Source organism: Trichechus manatus, unplaced genomic scaffold (assembly GCF_000243295.1).
Source record: "Trichechus manatus latirostris isolate Lorelei unplaced genomic scaffold, TriManLat1.0 scaffold00156, whole genome shotgun sequence".
NCBI lineage: Eukaryota > Metazoa > Chordata > Mammalia > Sirenia > Trichechidae > Trichechus > Trichechus manatus.
In genome coordinates, this window is record NW_004444092.1 from 5,270,627 (window position 1) to 5,292,054 (window position 21,428).

The 21,428-nt window shown below is 35.3% G+C and overlaps 1 protein-coding gene and 1 pseudogene across 1 annotated transcript in view; both read right to left on the reverse strand.

Moving 5' to 3' along the window:
* The window catches only part of PPP1R9A (protein phosphatase 1 regulatory subunit 9A), a 342,802-nt gene that overhangs the window by 137,007 nt on the left and 184,367 nt on the right, over window positions 1-21,428 (reverse strand). The window contains exons 3-4 of the mRNA XM_004386139.2: window positions 11,851-11,983; window positions 4,508-4,628 (exon numbers count right to left, since the gene is read on the reverse strand). Of these exons, the coding sequence (XP_004386196.1) occupies window positions 4,508-4,628; window positions 11,851-11,983 (254 nt within the window). The remainder of the gene's footprint in view (window positions 1-4,507; window positions 4,629-11,850; window positions 11,984-21,428) is intronic.
* Window positions 15,884-16,821, reverse strand: LOC101361298 (uncharacterized protein C3orf38 pseudogene; annotated as a pseudogene).

Sequence of the window (21,428 nt, forward strand, 5' to 3'; positions counted from 1 at the left end):
GTTTGCTGCGGGATAAGCATTACAATAAGGACTCTTTGTCTTTTTATATGTTGGTGTTATCCAAAAGATGGTCAAAAACAATTAAATTCATTTAAAAACCATCACTTGAATGAGGCTAAACTATGCAGAACCTTAATTTCACATCTGACAATCTCTTCCAATAAAATTGAAAAGGGCAATGTTCTAAAATGATGATATGCAAAAGTATGAGAAACAAAAATAGCCAGAAACAAAACAGATCCTCAATGCATTTTTAATTTGCCTGTTGAACAAAGCACTATTAATGTCTTCTGTCAGTTATCACTCATGTGATTTATTCTACTATCAGCACTTGAATTGTGTTATTATGAAACTTATTCTAACTTTATACAATCAAAAAAGTGGGCGGAAGAAGTCATTAGTGTGTGAAAGTGCCCTTTGTGCAATCATAAAATTTACAGCAGCAAAAAATAATGGCAAATGTATTGAATATTATTTTACTAAAACTTTAGAACTAAAACCGAAGGTGGAAATGGCTATCATGTCATTCAGTTAAATTATAAATTTCCCTATGAGGTAAGTCACACCAAAAAAGAAGTAAAAATGTTAGACCTAAGTAAATGTGTCAAAAATGATTAAAGCTCAAGTAATCACTCATTCAACAAATATTTATTGAGCACTTCTACATTTAAGGCATCATATGAGAAAGTACAGGATAAAAATCTTGACAAAAGAAAATTTTAAATCTGAAACGTAATATCAAAGAATAAGGAAGAGTCAAAACTGTTTGACTACACTGGATAACTCAAGAGATACATACTCAGCAAATTTTAAAAACTACTCTCACTGTGGTGAGAGCTTGTGAGAGGTTTAGAAGGGGGTAAGAACAATCACATCAAAAAGGCTTCATATTTGGGGGCGGGGCAGGTATGGGGGGGAGGAAAGAACCTTTTATATATGTTAGTTATTTAACAGTCTTTGCTATGTACAGGAGCCCTCGTGGCGCAGTAGTTAAGAGCTCAGCTGTTAACCAAAAGTTCAGCAGTTCAAATCCATCAGCTGCTCCTTGGAAGCCCTATGGGGCAGTTCTACTCTGTCCTAGAGTTACTGCGTCAGAACTGACTCAACAGCAATGGGTTTTTTGATTTGTTATGTACATTACACAATTTCTGAAACATCCTTAAACCACATATGTACAAGGCATTGTTATGTATAAGGCATTTTATTATGTTATATAATATGTATAAGGCATTATTATGTTTACTTTTATAAATGCTCTTAAACCACAGATGCACAAGTCACTTGTAATGTGACTTAAAAGTAGACCATCTCTGAATTTAAAAATAGAAGTACGTGAAGCATGCAAGATATGTCATAAACAGTCTCCCTAAACTGGCTTGACACATACTTGGTATGATAAAAGAAATGTAATATAAAGTTATATCTTCATAAGGTGAAAATCTTGAGACATTAGGAATGTTGTAAACAGCCCCTTTATCTCTAAAAGATGCAACATTAGGCAAATGTTAGAGATTGAAGAAAAGATGCAACACACCAAACCTGACATCATCTAGCTCTTATCCTGTGAAGCTAAGGTTAGAAAATTGTATACAAGCAGTGGACTTCTGCACATTCCTTAAGAGAAGATAGAGGCAAGAGACTGCTCTCTAGACTAACTGTAATTGTTAATTATGATTCTACAGTCCTAAGTGAACATCTTGTGGTCTTATCTGTGTGACTTGCAATGACTACCTTACAATAAACTAAAGCAGTTACACACGATAAACTTGAGCATTTCTTTATTCACGTTCAAAATTAAATCCTACAGGGCAGTCCTTGAAGGAAGTGTGACAAATCTGAGATTACACTGAAATAGTTTTCACATATAAGAAGTGCTATTAAGAAACTGAAGCAAGCTAGAGGTCTGAAGAGAGTTACTTGCCCAAAGCCACATGGTGATAGCTTTTTTATTTTTAGTTGTAGGTTAAAAAATATATGCAAATTTTTATGAAACCCTGGTGGCGTAGTGGTTAAGTGCTATGGCTGCTAACCAAAGGTCAGCAGTTCAAATCCACCAGCCACTCCTTGGAAACTCTATGTGGCAGTTCTACTCTGTCCTTTAGGGTCGCTATAAGTCAAAATCAAGTCGACAGCAAGAGTTACGGTGCCTGTTTTGTATAACTTTTTACAGCTCTTAATAAGAGCCTTCCCATAATTGAGAACTATGTTTTACTAAACTTTAAAATTATTCCTACTTAGTTCAAGAATAGTTTCATACACTAACATTACTGTGGAAGATTTCTGACTTCCATGAGTTTATTTAAAGCTCACAAAAATCCTACAATGTTGATAATAAAAAAAAACTAAGTAATTTGTTCAATATTCCACAACTGATAAGAGGTAGGGATGGAATTAGACTCTTGGTCCACATGATCCCAAAGACTGCTCGTTCCTTTACATCAAGTTAGCTTTATTAATATAGTTACTGAGGCATTTATTAAACATGAATCATAACAATAGCAGATTTATTATACTAGGTGAACATTCATTTAAAAAAAACTGAGGAAACGCAAACTGGGACTGATAAAAAGTTCTCATACTGGTGTGAATACTGGAACTAAACAGGAGAAAAAAATCAGGAAATAGGTTAATAAAAAACAAACCTAATTTTTTAAAATGAGTGATTGAAAAACAAATAGGTCTGAGTTTAGAAGAAATGGGAACTGGTTAAATGATGAATGCAAAATTTTCTCTTTCTGTTTTAAATCAATTTGTATTGTGGTTTTGGCTTTGCAGTTGATTTACTTATTTTACTTAATTAAACAATAATTTAAATTGTTTAAATACTAACTATAAGAATTATATAACTGTAAAAATTATAATCTATCATTTAGAATGACTTTTAAATTTTTCATGAAACTTAAAAGATAAATGGGATAGACTTTACAAATTTTAGCTCACTTGGAAGAAAGGTGTTAAATTAATAATGAGAAGTATTTACCACTGCCATTATGTAATTCATTGAAAGGGCAAAAATGATATTTCTTAACTATTTTGAAATAGATTGACATTTAATAAATTACTCTCAAACACAAAACATTCATAATTCACTTTCATTATTTTAAGTATGATACACATGCAATTAGTTAAAACATCCACTCAAAAGATTCATTACATATGTTCTCTGTGAAAAGCATATATACTAAGTGCTACATAGGGTTGCTATGGGTTGGAATTGACTGGACGGTAGTTTTTTTTTTTTTTTTTTTTTTAATAGGAGTACAAATAAGGCTGCTGTCTAAAATATGGTCCCCTAATCTTATCGAAAAGAGATGACACTGAAGGTGTGGCTTTCTATCTAAAGAAATGAATTTATTTCTTCTTGGGAAATATCCTTGGTGTATATCAATATGTGTTTTTAAGATTACAAAAGAAATAATGCTACTATAGATCTCACCAGGGATTCACAAATTATTTTCAGTGTATGTTACAATTTCCTGATAAAATGGTTAAGTGATATACACTTATAAATTGAAGAAAAACAAAATCAAAGACAGTTATTCAATGTTCTTAAAAAAATAAAATAATATTTCTTTGAATTTTGCGTTCATATTTTGGATTTTTTCTTTTATTTCTCTTGCCAACCTTTTGCTTCAGCCCCAACCTGAAATCTTTACATTAAAGATAAACATAGCTTGAGATAATGAAAGCTATGACCTAAAACAATAATTATTTTATGCTCTGGTGTACGTCAGAATTACCCAAGGTGGTCGTTTAAGTGCAGACTGACACACCTCACTCCTAGATATTTTAATTCCACAGGTTTAGGTTGCTCTCAGATACCTGTGTTTTTATATAGAATGCATTTTGAGAAACACTGACCTACTGAATTACCACTGATGCAGAATTATCAAAAAAAAAAAACATTGCCATTGAATTGATTCCGACTCACGGCGACCCTAATAGGACAGAGTAGAACTGCCCCACAGGGTTTCCAAGCAGCAGCTGGTGGATTTGAACTGCTGACCTTTTGGTTAACAGCTGAGCTCTTAACCACGATGCAGAATTAGTGTTCCTATTTTCCATACTACCACTGTCATTTTCAAAAGTGCTAGAACTATTACTTGTTTTCATATTTCTGATGTACAACTATACAGTGATCTCCCTAGCTACATGTTCTCCAACTATATACACTCATGTTTCTACCCACTTCCCACCAGACAGATGAATTAATGGATAGATACAAAGGTAGACAGATACAGATAGATCGATCGATCCATCCATCCATCCATCCATCCATTCATCCATCCAGTCATTTATCTAGTACCTACCAAAGCAAGCAGGTATTCTGCCTATGAATCATAAAGTGATTCAAATGTTTTAATATTTTTAGACCCAAGACACACTCTTAAATCTGTTCTGAAAAATCAAAAGAAAGCTACTATTGAAAGAAATTCCCAGGAAAGATTCCTAGATTTCAATTATTAACTTCCTAGATTTCAATAATTAACAACAGTAGTTAGCTTACCTGCCATCCCGCTGAGCGGCACCACCTTCTGTTACTGTCTTGACAAATATTCCCAGTTTTTCAAGTCCAGCATCTGCCCCAACACCCATTCCAATAATACTTATACCAAGTCCGTCCTCATCTATAAAAAAAGAAAGAAAAAACAATCTACGTTTTACAGTAGTTCATATTTAACTAGTGAGGCCTATTTGCTGCTTCTGATTTTTTTTTTTTCTTCTTCTTTATGAATTGGCTATATGATATACTTTCCCTGGCAGAATTTTTTTCTATTCTGGAGAGCAAAGATACCAAACAAGACTCCAAAAAGGCACCTGCGTTTAGTTTCACATTTACTACTGCCGCGGGCAATTCATTATGATTCCAAAAAAAGGTTAATAATTTGGCTACTGAATAATAAATCTTCCTTAAAACACAGGTTCTCTAAATAATCCTATGAATTATTTTAGCCATAAAAACACACACGCACAATTATAAGTAAATACAACCATGACGTATCTGAAATTTCCCCTTCGTTCATGTAGTTTGCGTTTCTTTTATTACTTGTCCCATACTTGTTAATAAAATGGTATGTTTCTTTGAGTACTTTTCTTTAGGCTACTATACAAAGATGTATACTTATCTACAGCTAAAAGGAGCCCTGGTGGTGCAACGCTTAAGCGCTAGGCTGCTAACCAAAAGGTTGGCAGAACTCACCCAGACGCTTCACGGGAAAAAAGACCTGGTGATCTGCTCCCATAACGACTACAGCCTAGAAAACCCTACGGGGGCAGTTCTATTCTGTCAATGGGGTTGCTATGAGTCACAAATAGATTCCACGACACCTATAACACCACCACCACCACAATGTATGCATGTATATATTTATAGAGGGCTTGTTTTTACTTCCTATTTGCTTTACACAAGTGAGGTATTATATGTACTTCTCTGCAACTTACTTTCCTAATTCATTATCTCATGGATATCAACTGAGATAGCACTAAATGATTTTTAATGACTGCATAGTATTTCATGGTGAGATGGTAGCGTAACTTATCCATTTCTCTACCAACAGACACTCACTTAGTTTCCATTTTATTGGCCCTGTCAACAATACTGGCAAACATGTTTTTTTGTTCACTTATAAATCATGTTTATTCATATTTAAATTTGTTCTTCCCATAAATATATATTTCAACACCAATGAAATAAAAGACAGATTCCACATGTATTGGTTATTACACAAAGTTATATTCTGATAGCCTCAGTCTTTGCAATCATGGTTTCCAACTGCAAAAAAAAAAAAAAAAAAAAAAACAGATACTAACTTATCAACAATGATCACTTATTACTAGAAAACTGGGCCACGTACTCACTAGAATGATTCAGGTGTTTAAAAGATTTTTAAGCTATACCCACTACAACAAAAAGGATTCATCTCCTTGGTAATCACTTTTTACAAAATTCTGCTTTAAGTATTTCTTTTTTTTATGGGCATCTAGTACAGTGTTTATTTAGTATTTCGTGTGTGTGTGTGTGTGTGTGCGTGTGTGTTTTAATTGTGCTTTAGGTGAAAGTTTGTAGAGCAAATTAGTTTCTAATTAAACAGCTGATACACAAATTGTTTTGTGACATTGGTTGCCAACTCCATGTGTCAACACTCTCCCCTTCTCCATCCTGGGTCCCTTATTTCCATTTGTCGAGTTTTCCTGTCCCTTCCTGTCTTCTCATCTTTGTTTTTGGGTTGGTGTGCCCGATAGTCTCATATACTTGATTGAACTACGAAGCACATTCCTCACGTGTGTTATTGTTGGCCCAATGTTGTTGCTGTTGTTGTTAGGTGCCGTCAAGTTGGTTCCGACTCACAGTGACTCTATGTACCACAGAACAAAATGCTGCCCGGTCCTGGGCCATGCTCACAATCGCTATGCTTCAGCCCACTGTTGCAGCCACTGTGTCAATCCATCCGACTGAGGGTCTTCCTCTTTTTCGCTGACCCTCTACTTTACCAAGCACTATGTCCTTCTCCAGGGACTGATACTTCCTGACAACATGTCAAAGTATGTAAGAAGTAGTCTTGCCATCCTCACTTCTAAGGAGCTTTCTGGTTGTACTTCTTCCAAGACAGATTTGTTTGTTCTTTTGGCAGTCCATGGTATATTCAATATTCTTCGCCAACAACACAATTCAAAGGTGTCAATTTTTCGGTCCTCCTTATTCATTGTCCAGCTTTCGCACACATATTACGTGATTGATTGGGTCAGGCGCACCTTAGTCTTCAAGGTGACATCTCTGTTTTTCAACACTTTAAAGAGGTCTTTTGCAGCACATTTGCCCAAGTTGGCCCTACAGACCTGTCTAATCTTTGGTCTGCTTTAAGTATTTCTAAGTACGATTCACAATCCTACATTTTTATTCTACATGTGTTTAAAAATATGTCATTTGGCAAAAATTTGATTTTTTTGCTCAATTGTGTGTTAAAGCAGTCTTTATAATAAAAAGTTTTCTCAGGATGACTTTTGGGATGGGAATTCCAGCTGAAGCCATTTTCACATTGATATTCAGCATACGTATCTCTTTAATGTGAAAACTTTAATGTTGACTAATGTATGAGTGATCACTGAAGACTTTCATTACATTTAGAATGTTTCAGATGTGATTTCTCATATTTATTTCATTCACATTATTCTCTGGTTAAAATAATGTCCATCAAGAGGCTTTCTCTTCCTGAAGATTTTCCTACATTCAGTACATTTTTAGAGTTTCTCCCCAGAATGAGTTTTCTTGGGCAAATGAAATATAAATATATGGGTGAATGCTCTTCCACACTGGTTACATGTATAGGGGGGTTCCTTCTCCCACATGAATTCACGTATGTATAAACAATGGCTAGTTCTATGGCTGAATTCTCACCCATATTCATCACATTCATAGGGTTTCTCTTAAGTGTGAATTTGTTCACATTGACGAAGTGATACATGATGACTGAAAGCCTTCCCACAGTGTTTACATCCATCAAGGATCCCTCTCCCCATGTTTGTTTTTACGCTGTTTAAGAGATGACAGATCACTGTAGGCTCTTCTACACTGGATGATGACAGGGTTTCTCTCCTGTGTAAAAATCTCTGGTGTGTATGAGTTTAGATCTTTGGCTGAATTCCTGCTCACATTCATTATATTTATAGGATTTCTCTTGATTATGAATTATCATACATCCAGCCAATGTTGAGCTGCAAGTGGAACTTTCCCATACTCACTACTCTCAAATGTGAAATCTCTGTACTGTTGTGCCATTAAATACTTTCTTGCTCAAAGTATCATGCATGAAAATTACTTCTTACTCTTTAAATCTACTTTTCCTGCCTGAACTCAGGCCTTGGTGAAAGTCTCTTCCTTCCTTTCATAGCTCTTCTCCTTGTTCTAACTGGGAAATTACTAGGATTTACAGAACTGAAAACCTGGTTGTGGGAAAGCTATATTAACCTGAGCCATCCTCAATTCCAGTGCAAACTACCGAGAGGGACAGGCTGGAGATTGAAGGGCAGTACAAGGAAGAGCACGATTAACCCATGGAGACCAGGTGTCTAATATTCTTCAACATTACAACTCTGTACAGCTTTCTCTGAGACGTGTCAAGCATGAGTGAAGTCCAGAGCCACATACTCAGAGGCCGCTGATTCCTGTGGCTACACTGTCAGGAACCCAGCAGCCACCCTGTCTTTCTCTGTTTACCCTCCTAGAGAAAGGCAGAGAGCTAAGTAGCCAAAGCAGGACAGGAAGAGATGGAAAAGACAGTGAGGTTGGTTAGTATTACAGATGCTATCACCACACACTGGAGCACAAAGCTTGTTTTCTCTCTCAAGAAAGAAATCTGTTGATTTAATATTCTCCTTCTCACTAGTGAGATTTAAGCCTCTTCTCATATGATGAGCATGGGTCTGAATTTCCTCTTCAGCAAATTGTCAAATTTTATACTAACTTTTACCTCTTTTTTTTTTCCTAATAATTTGTAAGGATTCATAATATAGTATAGATATTAAGTACTTGCCATCTATAATGAAGAATTTTCTCCCATGTTTATCACCCATCACTTACCTATTGACTTTGTTTTATATCACTGCCTTTAATTTTAATTTTGATGATTAAATTGGTTCATCTTTTCTTTTATAATGTCTGGGTTTCCCATCTTATTAAGTTCCTCTTCCCATGAGCCCAGATGATACATGTGGCCTTGTAAATTTTCTTCAAATGCTTTTATTATTTTATTTTTAATACTTAATTATTTAATTCATATACAGTTTTCTTCATATATGATATAATAAAGGTGTCCAATTTTATTTTGTTATAGATAACAAAAAAAATCAAACCCACTGCCATCGAGTCGATTCCAACTCATAGAGACCCTATAGGACAGAGTAGAACTGCCCTATAGGGCTTCCAAGGAGCGGCTGCTGGATTTGAACTGCCAATCTTTTGGTTAGCAGCTGAGCTTTAACCACTGCGCCACTAGGGTCCCTTCTTCAAGATAGATGCTCAATTATACAAGAACGATTTATAAAGCACTTCTTACCTCTAAATTGAAATGTCATATGTGTCATACAGTAAATTCTCATGCATGCTAAGATCTTTCACTGGATCTTCTATCTTGTCTCAATGATCAAATGCTATGTCAATACACTTGGTTTTGATTAAAGAGGCTTTACAAATATGTTTAGATATTTGATAAATTTAGTCCTTTCATATCCTCTTTCATACTTACCTTACATATGTATTTTTCCATATAAAACTGAATATTAATACCACTTATTTGTGCATCCCTAAACAATATGTTGTTTAATCTTTCCTGGTTTTGAAATTTAAATAAATAGAATTATACTGACTGACTTCTGTGATTTACTTTTTCTTCATCCTCAGTTTCATGTTTTTAAGAATTATATACATTGCTGCTTGGAACTATGACTCATTTGTCTTCACTATTGAGTAATATTTTATTGTATAGCTACATTACAATTTACCTATTATACAACTGATGAATATTTGGACTGTTATCATTTTTTTGCTATCACTAGTATGTAATATTATGGCCTACAGGCCAAATCTGGACTAAGGCTGTTACTGTATGGCCTGTGAGCTAAGAATGGTTTTTCCATTTATAAATGGTTAAAAAAAAACATAAGCATCACTCTTATACTCTCTTACTGAAATTGTCTTTTAATAGAAGCATTCAGTCAGTCATGTTTAGTATAACGATGAGTATTCTTTATATTTATGTGGTCTAGTAATTTTACGTTTAATACTAATAAAGTTTTCACCCCTTTTCCTCCTTGTGTTGTTCTGAACAAGTTGCACTTCATTTCTTTTCCTCCTTGGTAATCTGAAAGTGAATTACTCATATGAATTATGTGGGTGATACGTTCTTTAAATCCAGCAGTTTTCTTTCTTTTGCCAGAATAGGTAAATGTTCTCCGGGCTACAGATAGGATTCTTGGATCACTGTCCTTTTTTTCTTTTAGTAGTGTATAACATTATGTCTCCCTGCTTCCAGTGTGCGAACGAGAACTCTGATGCTAGTCGACTTATTTTGCCTTTGTAAGTAATTTTGCAAGGAGCCCTGATGGCAGTGTTAAGCAAAAGGTCAGCAGTTCAAACCTACCAGCCACTCCACAGCAGAAAGATGTGGCAGTCTGCTTCTGTAAAGATTACAGCCTTGGAAACACTATGAGGCAGTCCTACTCTGTCCTACAGGGTTGCTATGAGTCAGAATCAACTCGACAGCAATCAATCTGATTTTGGTTGTTTGGAAGTAACTTTGCTTATTTGTTTACTTTTTTTTTTCTTGGCTTCGTATTTTCAAAGATTTTCATTTTATCTTTGGAGATTAGGATTTTTACTGGGCTATGTATGAATCAACTCAACAGCAACTGGTTTAGGCCTACGTGTGGGACTTTATTTTGTTTTGTTTTGGCACTCTCACTTGGAACCAGGTGAGCCCTTTCTAATATGATAATATGAGGCTCATGTCTTTTTCTCAGCTCAGACATTTTTCTTCTGTTATTTGTGTAATAATCGCCTCTCCTCCCCCATTGCCTTTTTTTTTCCTTCCATTAGATCTTCTTCATGATTTTCCTCAGATTTTTTGCTCTATCATTTGAGAATTAGTTTGGGACATTTCTTACACTTGATCATTTAGGTCACCAATATGAGTTTCAACAATAACCATCTACTCTTTAATTTCTATACTGAAATTTTTAGTTTGAAATCAAGATTTTCGTTGTTTTTGTTAGTTTGCTTAAGAAGGTCTTTTTAAAGCCGTACGTGGGTACCTTTCCTGGGATTATTTTCTTTCTTTTTGTTATTCACATTGTCATCTACTTGTTCTGCTTTTTTTTTTTAAAGCTCCCAAAGATGTTTTATTTTTCTGTTCACTGGTTCTCAGTCCAGCTCCCAGGTGTCCATCTTACATGATGATAAACAGGGCAGTCTCTGGTCCTGTGAGTCAGCAGGTACTACAGCATGCATGCTGTCAATCCAGGGAGGGAACTAAGGATAAAGTCCCTCTGCTCCCTGTTGTCCCTGTTCACATTCAGCACTCTCCCCTCAGAAGTGGAGAGGATGTAGTACTCTCATTTAGATCTTCCTGGATTCCAGAGAAACCAGGGAGATCAAGCACACTCATGCAACAATGATGATCTTTATACAGTGGAGAGCTGAAGGCAGCTTGTACTGGCTTATGAGAGCCAACTGTGAAATTTTTAGAAATACTGTGAGCCAGCTGATGTTAAGTTGGTTGCTTGAAATAGGTCATGGTGGAAATACTTACCCACTGAAACTGGCAAAACCGTATAAATGAAGCTCTTCCTACCCAAGAGCCAGTTGTTAAACATTTAGCAGCATACCACTGCTTTCAACCCAGCAGTCCATTAATTCTGTAAAGGCAAGCTCTCCCCATATCTAATCTATCAAATTCCCAAACCTAAGTATGACTACTTTTCCTCCACCAAAAAAAATAGAATAAAATACTTTTTATCACCTGCTGCAAGCAGTTCTCGTGGGGCTTTCACTTATACCAGCTCTTTCCAGGATAACCAATGAAGCATTAGCACTCATAGCGCCCCAGTCCTCACTGCCATCCCAGACAACTAAAGTAGATGAGTTTCAGTTGAAATGGAAAGGGAGGACAGGGTCTTTTAATCCACCATCTACCTAGAATCCGTATCAACTATTTTTGAAATTTAATAAATAAGATACTCCACGAGAACTAAAACTTTAGCCAATCATAGGAAAAAGTTAACCCTTAGGAGAAATAAGTAATACCTGTATTATTAACATAGTAACATAATATTATAAACATCGTAGAACTCATATACCTTTCTCTAGTTCCACCGGGAGAAGTTCCAGCTTTTCTACACGCTTTTCAAGTTCATACTCAGCTGAAGCAGCTACAGGGTCAACTTCATCATTTCTCCTGTCATAGTCTTCATTGGAGTATGTGTTGAAAACCTGTAGTAGGAAACAAACAAAAAAGATAACATAATCCAGAAAAGATAGCTTTATCAATTAAAAGAAAAAAATCAGCTAGGTATCCAAACTTAAGTTTAAAAAATGTATGAAGAATTTCTTCTAGAGTCATTTTTTCTTTAAAATCGAGATGCTAAGAAAATGAAACTGAAGCAGAATAAAAATGATTGCTAACCAAAAATATTTGAGTCATTCTACCACTTCTAATAACTTAGCAGACAACAGTAGCCACAGACTACATTATTTGAATAGCAATTTTCATTGTCTTTTACAAATTCAGAATACATCATATTAGTTGCAATGCTCTACTGGTTCTTGATAAAACTAAAGGAAAGCATCTCGAAGCTACCTAAGCAAACAATCACACTGAATTTGTTTTATCTTATGATCTATACTAGCTCCAAGGTTGTAATGTGCCAGTACTATAACTATATTTCAATTATATAATGACTGAAACTGATTTCTATTCCAAATTGAACTAGGTTGAGTTAAATGTTGCCATCTGCCACCTATCATTTTACTTGCATATAGATTTTAATTCAGTTCTCATTGAGCCTTTCTATGAAATGACTATCGAAATATTACTCAAGAGCTGAAGAACAAATAGGATATTGACAGCTTTTCCTTTCTGACCTAAATCTTTCAAAAGACCACTAAATTTGTCTTCAGGTGAAGCCAAAAGAAACTGATGGTCCTCATTCCTACTGAAGTATTTTATTTATTGGAAAAGAACTGAAGATATGTATCCAATCCCTCTCTAAATAAAGAATACTTGAATGAAAGAAAGAAATGTATACTGTATCAAGTTCCACTAACATATATAATAAAAACTGATATTTTCAATTAAATTCAATTATTAAGTATCTAAATAGCACCTGAAAAAAACTCTGTAGTGTTCTCAAAAATCTTAAAATCTAAGAATAAGGACTTTTTTTTAATAGAAAAAAATTATAATAAAATAAAAAGCAGAACAGAAGGTCAAAGATGAGAGAAATCATGTCTATTGCCTACAAAACTGGCCCTGCTAATTCAGCTGTGCTCTACATTCAGATTACTGGAAAACTGGCAATGTGTGTACGCTATATACAGTAACCTATAAACCAGGGATACATATTGCCTATATAGAAGTGGGGAGCACTGGTGGCGCAGTGGTTAACAGCTCGGCTGCCAACCAAAAGGTCGGCAGTTCAAATCCACCAGTTGCTCCTTGGAAACTCTATGGGGCAGTTTTACTCTGTCGCTATGAGTCGGAATGAACTCTATGGCACATAACAGACAAAAATATGTATTTACTGATACTGCAGAAGATTACAAAGGAAGATGGCTAAGGAAGTGAACTTTAAATATGCAAAGAAAACTTGGCTGGGATTTGGTTCACATATGCCCTGAAAATCACTGGTATGTTGACTGGAAATTATTCCATTAATGTTTGCCACTGGTCTCCTTCTGCTAATATGTCTAAATGTATGATTATAAAACAATGGTTTAAACAGTATTCACTTTGGAACATAGCTCAATTTTGTTAGAATACATTAAGTTTCTTTATTTAAAAAAATTGAAAAGTAAATACGGGAAAACTGTTACAAATAAATTAACACCTTCTTGATAATCTTCCAGGATCCAAAAATGCCCTGTTATCAAAATATTCTTCCCCAATCAGGCTGATTTGTAAAGTTCATTTGTGCTCATTATTTTATCTAAAATAACAAATCAATAAAGAAAAAAAAACTATAAGACGGCATATTGGAAAATAGTATGTGATACATACAATTTTGGAGGCATCTAGAAATAAGACTATTATCATTTCATTCTGTAAAAAAGAAATAACGTAAGATACTTTTCATCTTCATCTTGCTTATACCTGGGTAAACTATGTGAGCATCTAGGAAAAATGTATACATAACTGAAAAAGGAAAATCAGAATTCATTATTTCTAGATTAAATTGTTATATACTTAGAAAATCCAAGAGGCTTAACAGAAAACTAGTAGAAATAATAAGAGTTAATAAAGTAATGGGATACAAAAATCAGTAGCTTTAGAAAATGTAACCCAAAAAACCCAGAAACTATAAAATACCTGGGAATGATTAAGTGTGTAAGAACTTCCTTCTCAATAAAACATAGCTAAAGAACACAAAATACCCTGAATAAATGTAATGCCATACTCTGTTCCTATATTAAAAGCCTTAAGATTATAAAGATGACCATGCTCAAAACTATTGTAATAAATGTCTGTATCTCATTTAACGTATAAATTTAAGGCAATCAAAATTAAAGTCTCACCCACATATTTTCCATAGAAACTAACAAGCTATTTGAAAAAGAAGAAAAATTACAGAAACAGGTCATATCAGATATCAAAACATATAATCAAAACCTCATTTAAAAGATAATATAGTTTTGGCCATGAGATAGATTTTTTTTTTTTTAAAGCAGCAGTAAAATTTGCTTTATTTTGGTTAACTGCCTAAAATTTTATTATCCAAGAGTAAGACAACTGCAAATTAAATCTAAACAATACAGTATTCTTACAGCAGGCAAAAGAGATTTCCCTCCTTTATTAAGTTCTTATTTTAGGACATATCAACTCATACTCCTCATAAGACACATGGAATTAAAAAAACAAAAGAGATGAGTTTTCTCCTCCTGCTTCCAACATTCATATATCAATCACCCTAGATGATCATGAGCATAGTTAAAGGTAAAACTTAACATACATTATCACAATTGTCCAGCTGAATTTTTTGTCCAAATGGCACTTTTGTAAATTAAAATTACCAACTAAATCCAGTTGCTGGGTGACAAGGATTTTGAACTTTAAAGCAATTATGAAATTAATCTGGCAACTCAACCCTATAACTCAAACACTGTAACACAAATCAGAAGTTAAAAACTAATAATTTTAATTTATGATGTGGATGTATATATACATGTGTACAAGTACGTACACATTATAAATTTGTGGGGTTTCTGTCACCTCTCCCAAGATTAACAAAGAGGAAGAAGAGTAATTTATTTAAAAGTTAGGAACCAGATACACCATTTTAATAATTTCAACAGTATGTTTTTTCTACAACGTACTAATATAAATGTTCTATGAAACTGTTAATAGAAGCCTAGGTAAGAATAAGGTCTGTCTGGGGAACAGCATTTATCATTGCCCAAAACAGTTCAGGAAATGTTAGATTATAAAAGATATTTAGCTTAAAGTACAGCAGATAACTGAAAAATATTTCTCAACTATTTAAACAAGTAAATTTTTCTCTACCTGCTAAATCACTGAATTTTTTTATGAAGAAATGTCATTCAAGTTTTCTAAAATGAGAATTTCAAGTTTACATTAACCATCTCTAAAATATTAAATCTTTTTTTAAACAATACTTTAGCAAGATACATTTGTAAAATATCTAATCTAGATTTAGATAAAAGTAAACGAGAAACATACCGGCTGAAGCCCTGAACACTATTAATCCTTTCCTACCTGAAAAGCAGATATCAGAATACTCACTAAGTAAAATGAAAGCATTACCTGGTTTCTAAGGCACACCATTAGCTATAACACCTAAAGTGGGATTTATTTGATGAACTGTATTATGCTCTCAGAACATCTGCTGCAACTCATGTAGAAATAGGCAAGTATTCACATGTCAATCTGTAGTCAAGAAAGGTATTTCAACTAAAAATATGTCAATCTTCACACCTGAAATCAATTAGACATTACTAATGTAGTATTTGGAAGAGTTTCTGTACAGAAGATTTTTATGATGACATATGGTGCTCAGTGCTTTAGAGGTAAACTCAGTTGTCTTTTGTTCAACAATGCTTCATTTCCAGTACATAAAGCTTGGCCTCCAGTTCCACTATCCACTGATTTCCCTTACATCATACTTTGTTGGTGCCACATAAAGTGATCACATTATAAACGGCCTCTAGATCACTTGGCTCAAACATAATAGTTGGTTTCTGTAATGTTCCAGGAGCAAGGGAACAATCTCCAACAATTCTCAGGTTGATAAATTTGATTTTCCAAGCATTTTCCACAAATTGGCAGCAGATGAGTACAAAAATTTGTTCAAAAATGCCCAAGTAAGTCTCCCTTCAGAGGACAGTCCCAGCACTCCAACCATAACTAACCCATGAGAAGAAGAAGCACACTTCAGTCCATAGGAATCTAGGTCAGGGCTGAGAAAAAGAAACTCTTCTTTCACTAGTGATAATAAATGGAGGCTCACAATTTCTGCTCCGTGGTAGTCTATCACATTTTGTTCCGATGTGTTGTAATAAAACCTAAGTTTGACATCATGCCAGAAGTGGTGTGGTCCCCATTCATCTTGAGGTAGTCCCAGAAAAGGATTCTGAGAATTAAGAAGCTCAAAGAACCAGTAACAGAATTCTGCTAATTGATGAAAATCAACTTTTTCACCTTTTTAATCTTCTTTCTCCTGTTTTTGAAAGAGCTGGATGTCTTCTCTCTTTGTAACTGGCTCTGGTGTTTCTTTCAGTTTCAGTTGTAATTGCTTTTTCCAGTAACCTTTTGTGCACTGAATAAGATTATCTTTCAGGAGCCGGAGGTATAACCACTCCTTGTGTTGCAAGTACTTAAATATTATCTACTGGTGGCCTTTTTTTCACTTCAGAACTTCTACACTTTGACAGTAGACTAATATTGCACGAATGGCATCTTGGTGTTCCTCACGCTGCACCAGGTGGTTGGTAATGGTGTCACATAGGGCCACGATCTCATTGTTCTCCAACAGGCAGAGCAGATTACCACAACCCTCCATCTCTGGTTGGCTGAGCCCCAACATCTCGACTCCCAGGAAGGGGGCAATAATGTTGCCGCTCCCGAGTCAGATCTATTTTATACTCTATTCTGTTCCTCTGATCTATTTTTCTGCTTAAATTAGAAGACAGTGACCTATTCAGTAAACAGTATGGAGAAAACTAAACTAGCTATCCAACTGAAAAAAAATTCCTATTTCATATCACTAACTAAAATTCACATCAGTTAAGAACAAAAAAATTTATAAACTATGAAGATACTAAAAGAAAATATAAAACCAAAACCCACTGCTGTCAAGTCAATTCCGACTCATAGCAACCCTATAGGACAGAGTAGAAGTGCCCCATAGGGTTTCCAAGGCTGTAATCTTTATGAAAGCAGACTGCTACATCTTTCTCCATGGAGTGGCTGTTGGGTTAGCAGCTGAGCACTTTAGGACAATGTTTAACTAATTTTAGGCTACAGAGAGACTTAATAAAACGTCACAGATCCTAGAAGTCCTAAAGGAAATGAATAAGTTATTTAACTTAAAAACAAAACTTAACTAAAAACTGCTGTACAACAAAATACACCATAATGAAGTCATGGAAAAAAAGTCAAAGATTAGGAGGAAACATTGCTTCATCAACTGAAACAATTGCATACATAAATAAGGAAAAAGGAAATTAACTGATAATTTAACAAGGAAGAAATATTAATATCCAATAAATGCTATAAAGATGCTCAACTTCATCAAAAAATAAGCTAATGGAAATTCAAACAAGTATTGTTTTGGGAGAACCATGTATTCACCCAGAAAAAGTGATTTAAAAAAAAAAAAAAGATCAATAATACCCAGTGTTTGTGAGGATACAGGGAAAAAGACACACTGAAAAGTACAGGGAAAAAAACATAATCTGAATATAGCTATCAACATTTTGTCAGAACCCTGGTAGCATAGTGGTTAAAGAACTCGGCTGCTAACCAAAAGGTCAGCAGTTTGAACCTACCAGCTGCTGAGCAAGAGAAAGATGTGGCAGTCTGCTTCCTTAAAGGATCTACAGCCTTGGGAACCTTATAGAGCAGTTGTACTCTCCTACAGAGTCGCTATGAGTTGGAATCGACTCAACAGCAGTGGGTTTTTGGGTATCAACATTTTAAACGTGACCCAATAATTCCACATCTAAGCATTTATAGAAATACTTCCAAATGTGCACAAAGATACATGTACAAGGAAATTCACTGCAGCACTGTTTGTGGCCCAAAGTCAAAGTAAGAAACTACCAAAATATCCACCAATAGAGAAAATAGCTTAATAGACTATGATATATCCAAGTATGTAATTCTATACAGTAGTTAAAAGATCTACCTCTACTGACATGGAAGACTTTCCAATACACACATTATTAAACAAAAAGACCAAATTGCAGAGGTGTGGGTGTGTGTGGGTGTGTGTGTGTGGGTGTGTATGTGGGTGTGTGTGGGTGTGTGTGGGTGTGTGTGGGTGTGTGTGGGTGTGTGTGGTATATCCCAGTTTTAATCTAATTTAAAGATCTCCCGAAGTCCCTAGCTATGCAGCTCTTGTCAAACTGTAAAATCACTCTAAGCTTCAGTTTCCTTATTTACAAAATGGTGAAAATACTAATTCCTACTTCATAAAGTTGCTGTGAAACTGAAATGAGATAATCTGTGTAATTGTGCCTGGCTCAGTGTGGGGGGAGGAAAAGTTTTCCCAAGGTAATGTGAAAGATAGCAATATTTCCCCAGATACCTATCATTCATCTCATACTCTTTCCTATTAACAAGTTTTGAATATTCCATTCACTATTATGCTCAATGTCCTTTAAACAAAAACCTACATAACAAATTTGGTATTAGACTGTAGACTGCCCTCCCAAAATCCCTACATGTGCCCAGAGCAATGACTATCATTAGACAACATTCAGCAGCCCCCATGCTTTCTTTCAGTGTTGCCTTGATCAAGAGGAATCTCAGAGATGAAAGGAAAACTAATGTAGGTAAATATCTTCTCTTTCACCTATATGGTCTTGATTCTTTCAATTTTCTTACAATCGTTCTACTATTTTTATGTATATTACCTTAGTAATGTCTTTGCAAAATATGAATTATGAATTAATCAAATAATAATCAGAGCCTCATCATGATATTATTGCAACACCATAAAGTCTAAAGGCCAATAGCATCCAAGGCCCTAATATTCAAGTATGTGTGTGTGTGTGTTTGTGTGTGTGTGTGTGTGCGCGCATTTGTGTGTGTGTGTGTATGTATAGGGTTTGTTTCTTTGTTTTTTAATTTTGTTCAGCTACCTTGACATTGTTCCTGTGCTATTTCAGTGAGAAAAGCAAACAAGAGGATGTTTAAATTTAAGACTCCTTGTTTTGGAGCCAACAAGAGATATTCTGTTCCTTGATCAAAGAAAACAAAACAAGACCTCATCCATTGCTTCACAGCAGACAAGGCTTTCAGGGATAATAAGTTTAGAAACATAACAACGACATTTCTGACAGAGTATCCCAAGGCTATGAAAAACAAAGTAAAAACATTAGCTTGCTAAGAGATTTCAACTAGAGTCATTACCTTATTTATAATTTACATATTTATAGTTTGAGCTATAACACTTTTTTCAAAACAACAGCAACACTTTTTCAACAATAAGAAAAAAAATCTCTTATTTCCTCTACTTGTTTTTGACACATTTTCTTTAATCAATGTAAGTCAAAATAAATTCAACATTTTCTGTAAATACTGACTGGAAGGAATCGCCCACAATGCTTCCACAAGGTCTCAGTTCCGGCTGTAGTCTGGGTTCTGCTTACTCTTCCTGACACATCAAAGATGGAAAATGTTCCAGAGTCTAGCATGCTGTGTTTCAGATGATGGCTTGGCACAGTGTGCTTCTGGAGATAAGCCAAGCATTCACATGCTTCCACAAGCAGGCTACGCTCATCACAAGCATCCTTGGCAGTGAACTCTAGCTCACCTTCACATGACTGTAGTGGTTCTGCTAAACCAAAAAAAAAAAAACTGAACCCACTGCTGTCAAATTGATTCTGACTCATAGTGACCCTATAAAGAGACTCTAAATTGAAACTAACAGGAGGCAAGGAGAAGACAGTCCATACCTTAAAATTTAAAAACAAGATTGGCAATAAACCATTCTGACAAAAGAGTATCCTGATAGTCTCAGAGCAATAGGTAACCTCAACTTTTTCTTTTTTTTTTTTTTTGGTTGCCAAAAACCAATAAGCCAGTTCAAAGATTTGCAATAGTAAGGGCTATCATTTCTTGAATGGCTAGTGTCTGCCAGGGAGTATGTTAGGTACTTGCTGGGAGCCGAAGTAAACTAAACTGGAGTTTACAATTATCAGGCATTTTGGAATAAATATTGGTAGTCTCCAAAGGTTCAAAACAGGTGAGGGCTTTAGTCCTCTCCTCTAGTGAGCAAGCAGAACTTGAACCTGCCAAATTCTGTAAAGTTGGCTGGCTACCTGGGCCTCTGTGGGCTCAGACTTTTATTTGCAAAATAAGAAGCCAAGACTAATCCTGACACCCAGGCTTCTGGGTTATAGGAGTCCTAATCAAAACTCCTGTCACCATATATTACTCTGATGACAACTCTTTGACTACTCACATCTACTTTTTGATGGTAATTTAATTAAAAGCATGAATTCTTATTTATATAAAAATTATCTGTTCAGCTTTTGCTAACATTACCACATAAAGATGCAATCCTATGTAGCCTTTGCTGAATGGATCATCTAAGATGGATAGTTCCACCCAAATTATATCATTATGGGTTGGAAGATTTGGGGATACTTTGTTAGTGCAATACAAGCTAGCCTACCTTGACTAGTCTACCATTTAAAATGACCACATGCTCACTATGAGTATGGATTGCAAAGATGCCTACTTTGGTTTAAAAAAAAATTGGGAACAAGAGACGGATCTAACAGAAACCTTTCACATCATTTTAAGGGAAAACATTAGTAACAACACCAGATAAAGAACCCAGAAAGGTCTCAGAATCACTGATCACAAGTACAACTCCCAACCGTCTGCTCTTCCATCAAAGAAACCTAGTTCCAGGAGTGGAAGGATCTCAGGAAAAGGACTAAATATCCCCAGCTGAGATCTTCTCAGCTCTTCCTCATCCTCGGCTGCGGGCATCCAGGGGTGGCTTGCACACATTACCTTATTGTTGCTAGGTGCTGTCGAGTGGGTTCCGACTCATAGCGATCCTATGTACAAAAGAACGAAAAACTGCCCCATCCTGCGCCGTCCTCACAATCATTGCTATGTTTGAGTCCATTGTTGCAGTCACCGTGTCAATCCTTCTTATTGAGGGTCTTCTTCTTTTTGGCTGATCCTCTACTTTACCAAATATGATGCCTTTCTTCAGGGAATGATCCCTCTTGATAACACGTTCAAAGTAGGTGAGAAGAAGTCTCTCCATTCTCACTTGTAAGGAGCATTCTGGCTGGATTTCTTCCAAGATAGATTTGTTCATTCTTCTGGCAGTCTATGGTATGTTCAATATGCGTCACCAACACCATATTTCAAAGGCATCAAATCTTCTTCCGTCTTCCTTATTCATTGTCCAGCTTTTGCATGCATATGAGGCAACTGAAAATACTACAGCTTGTC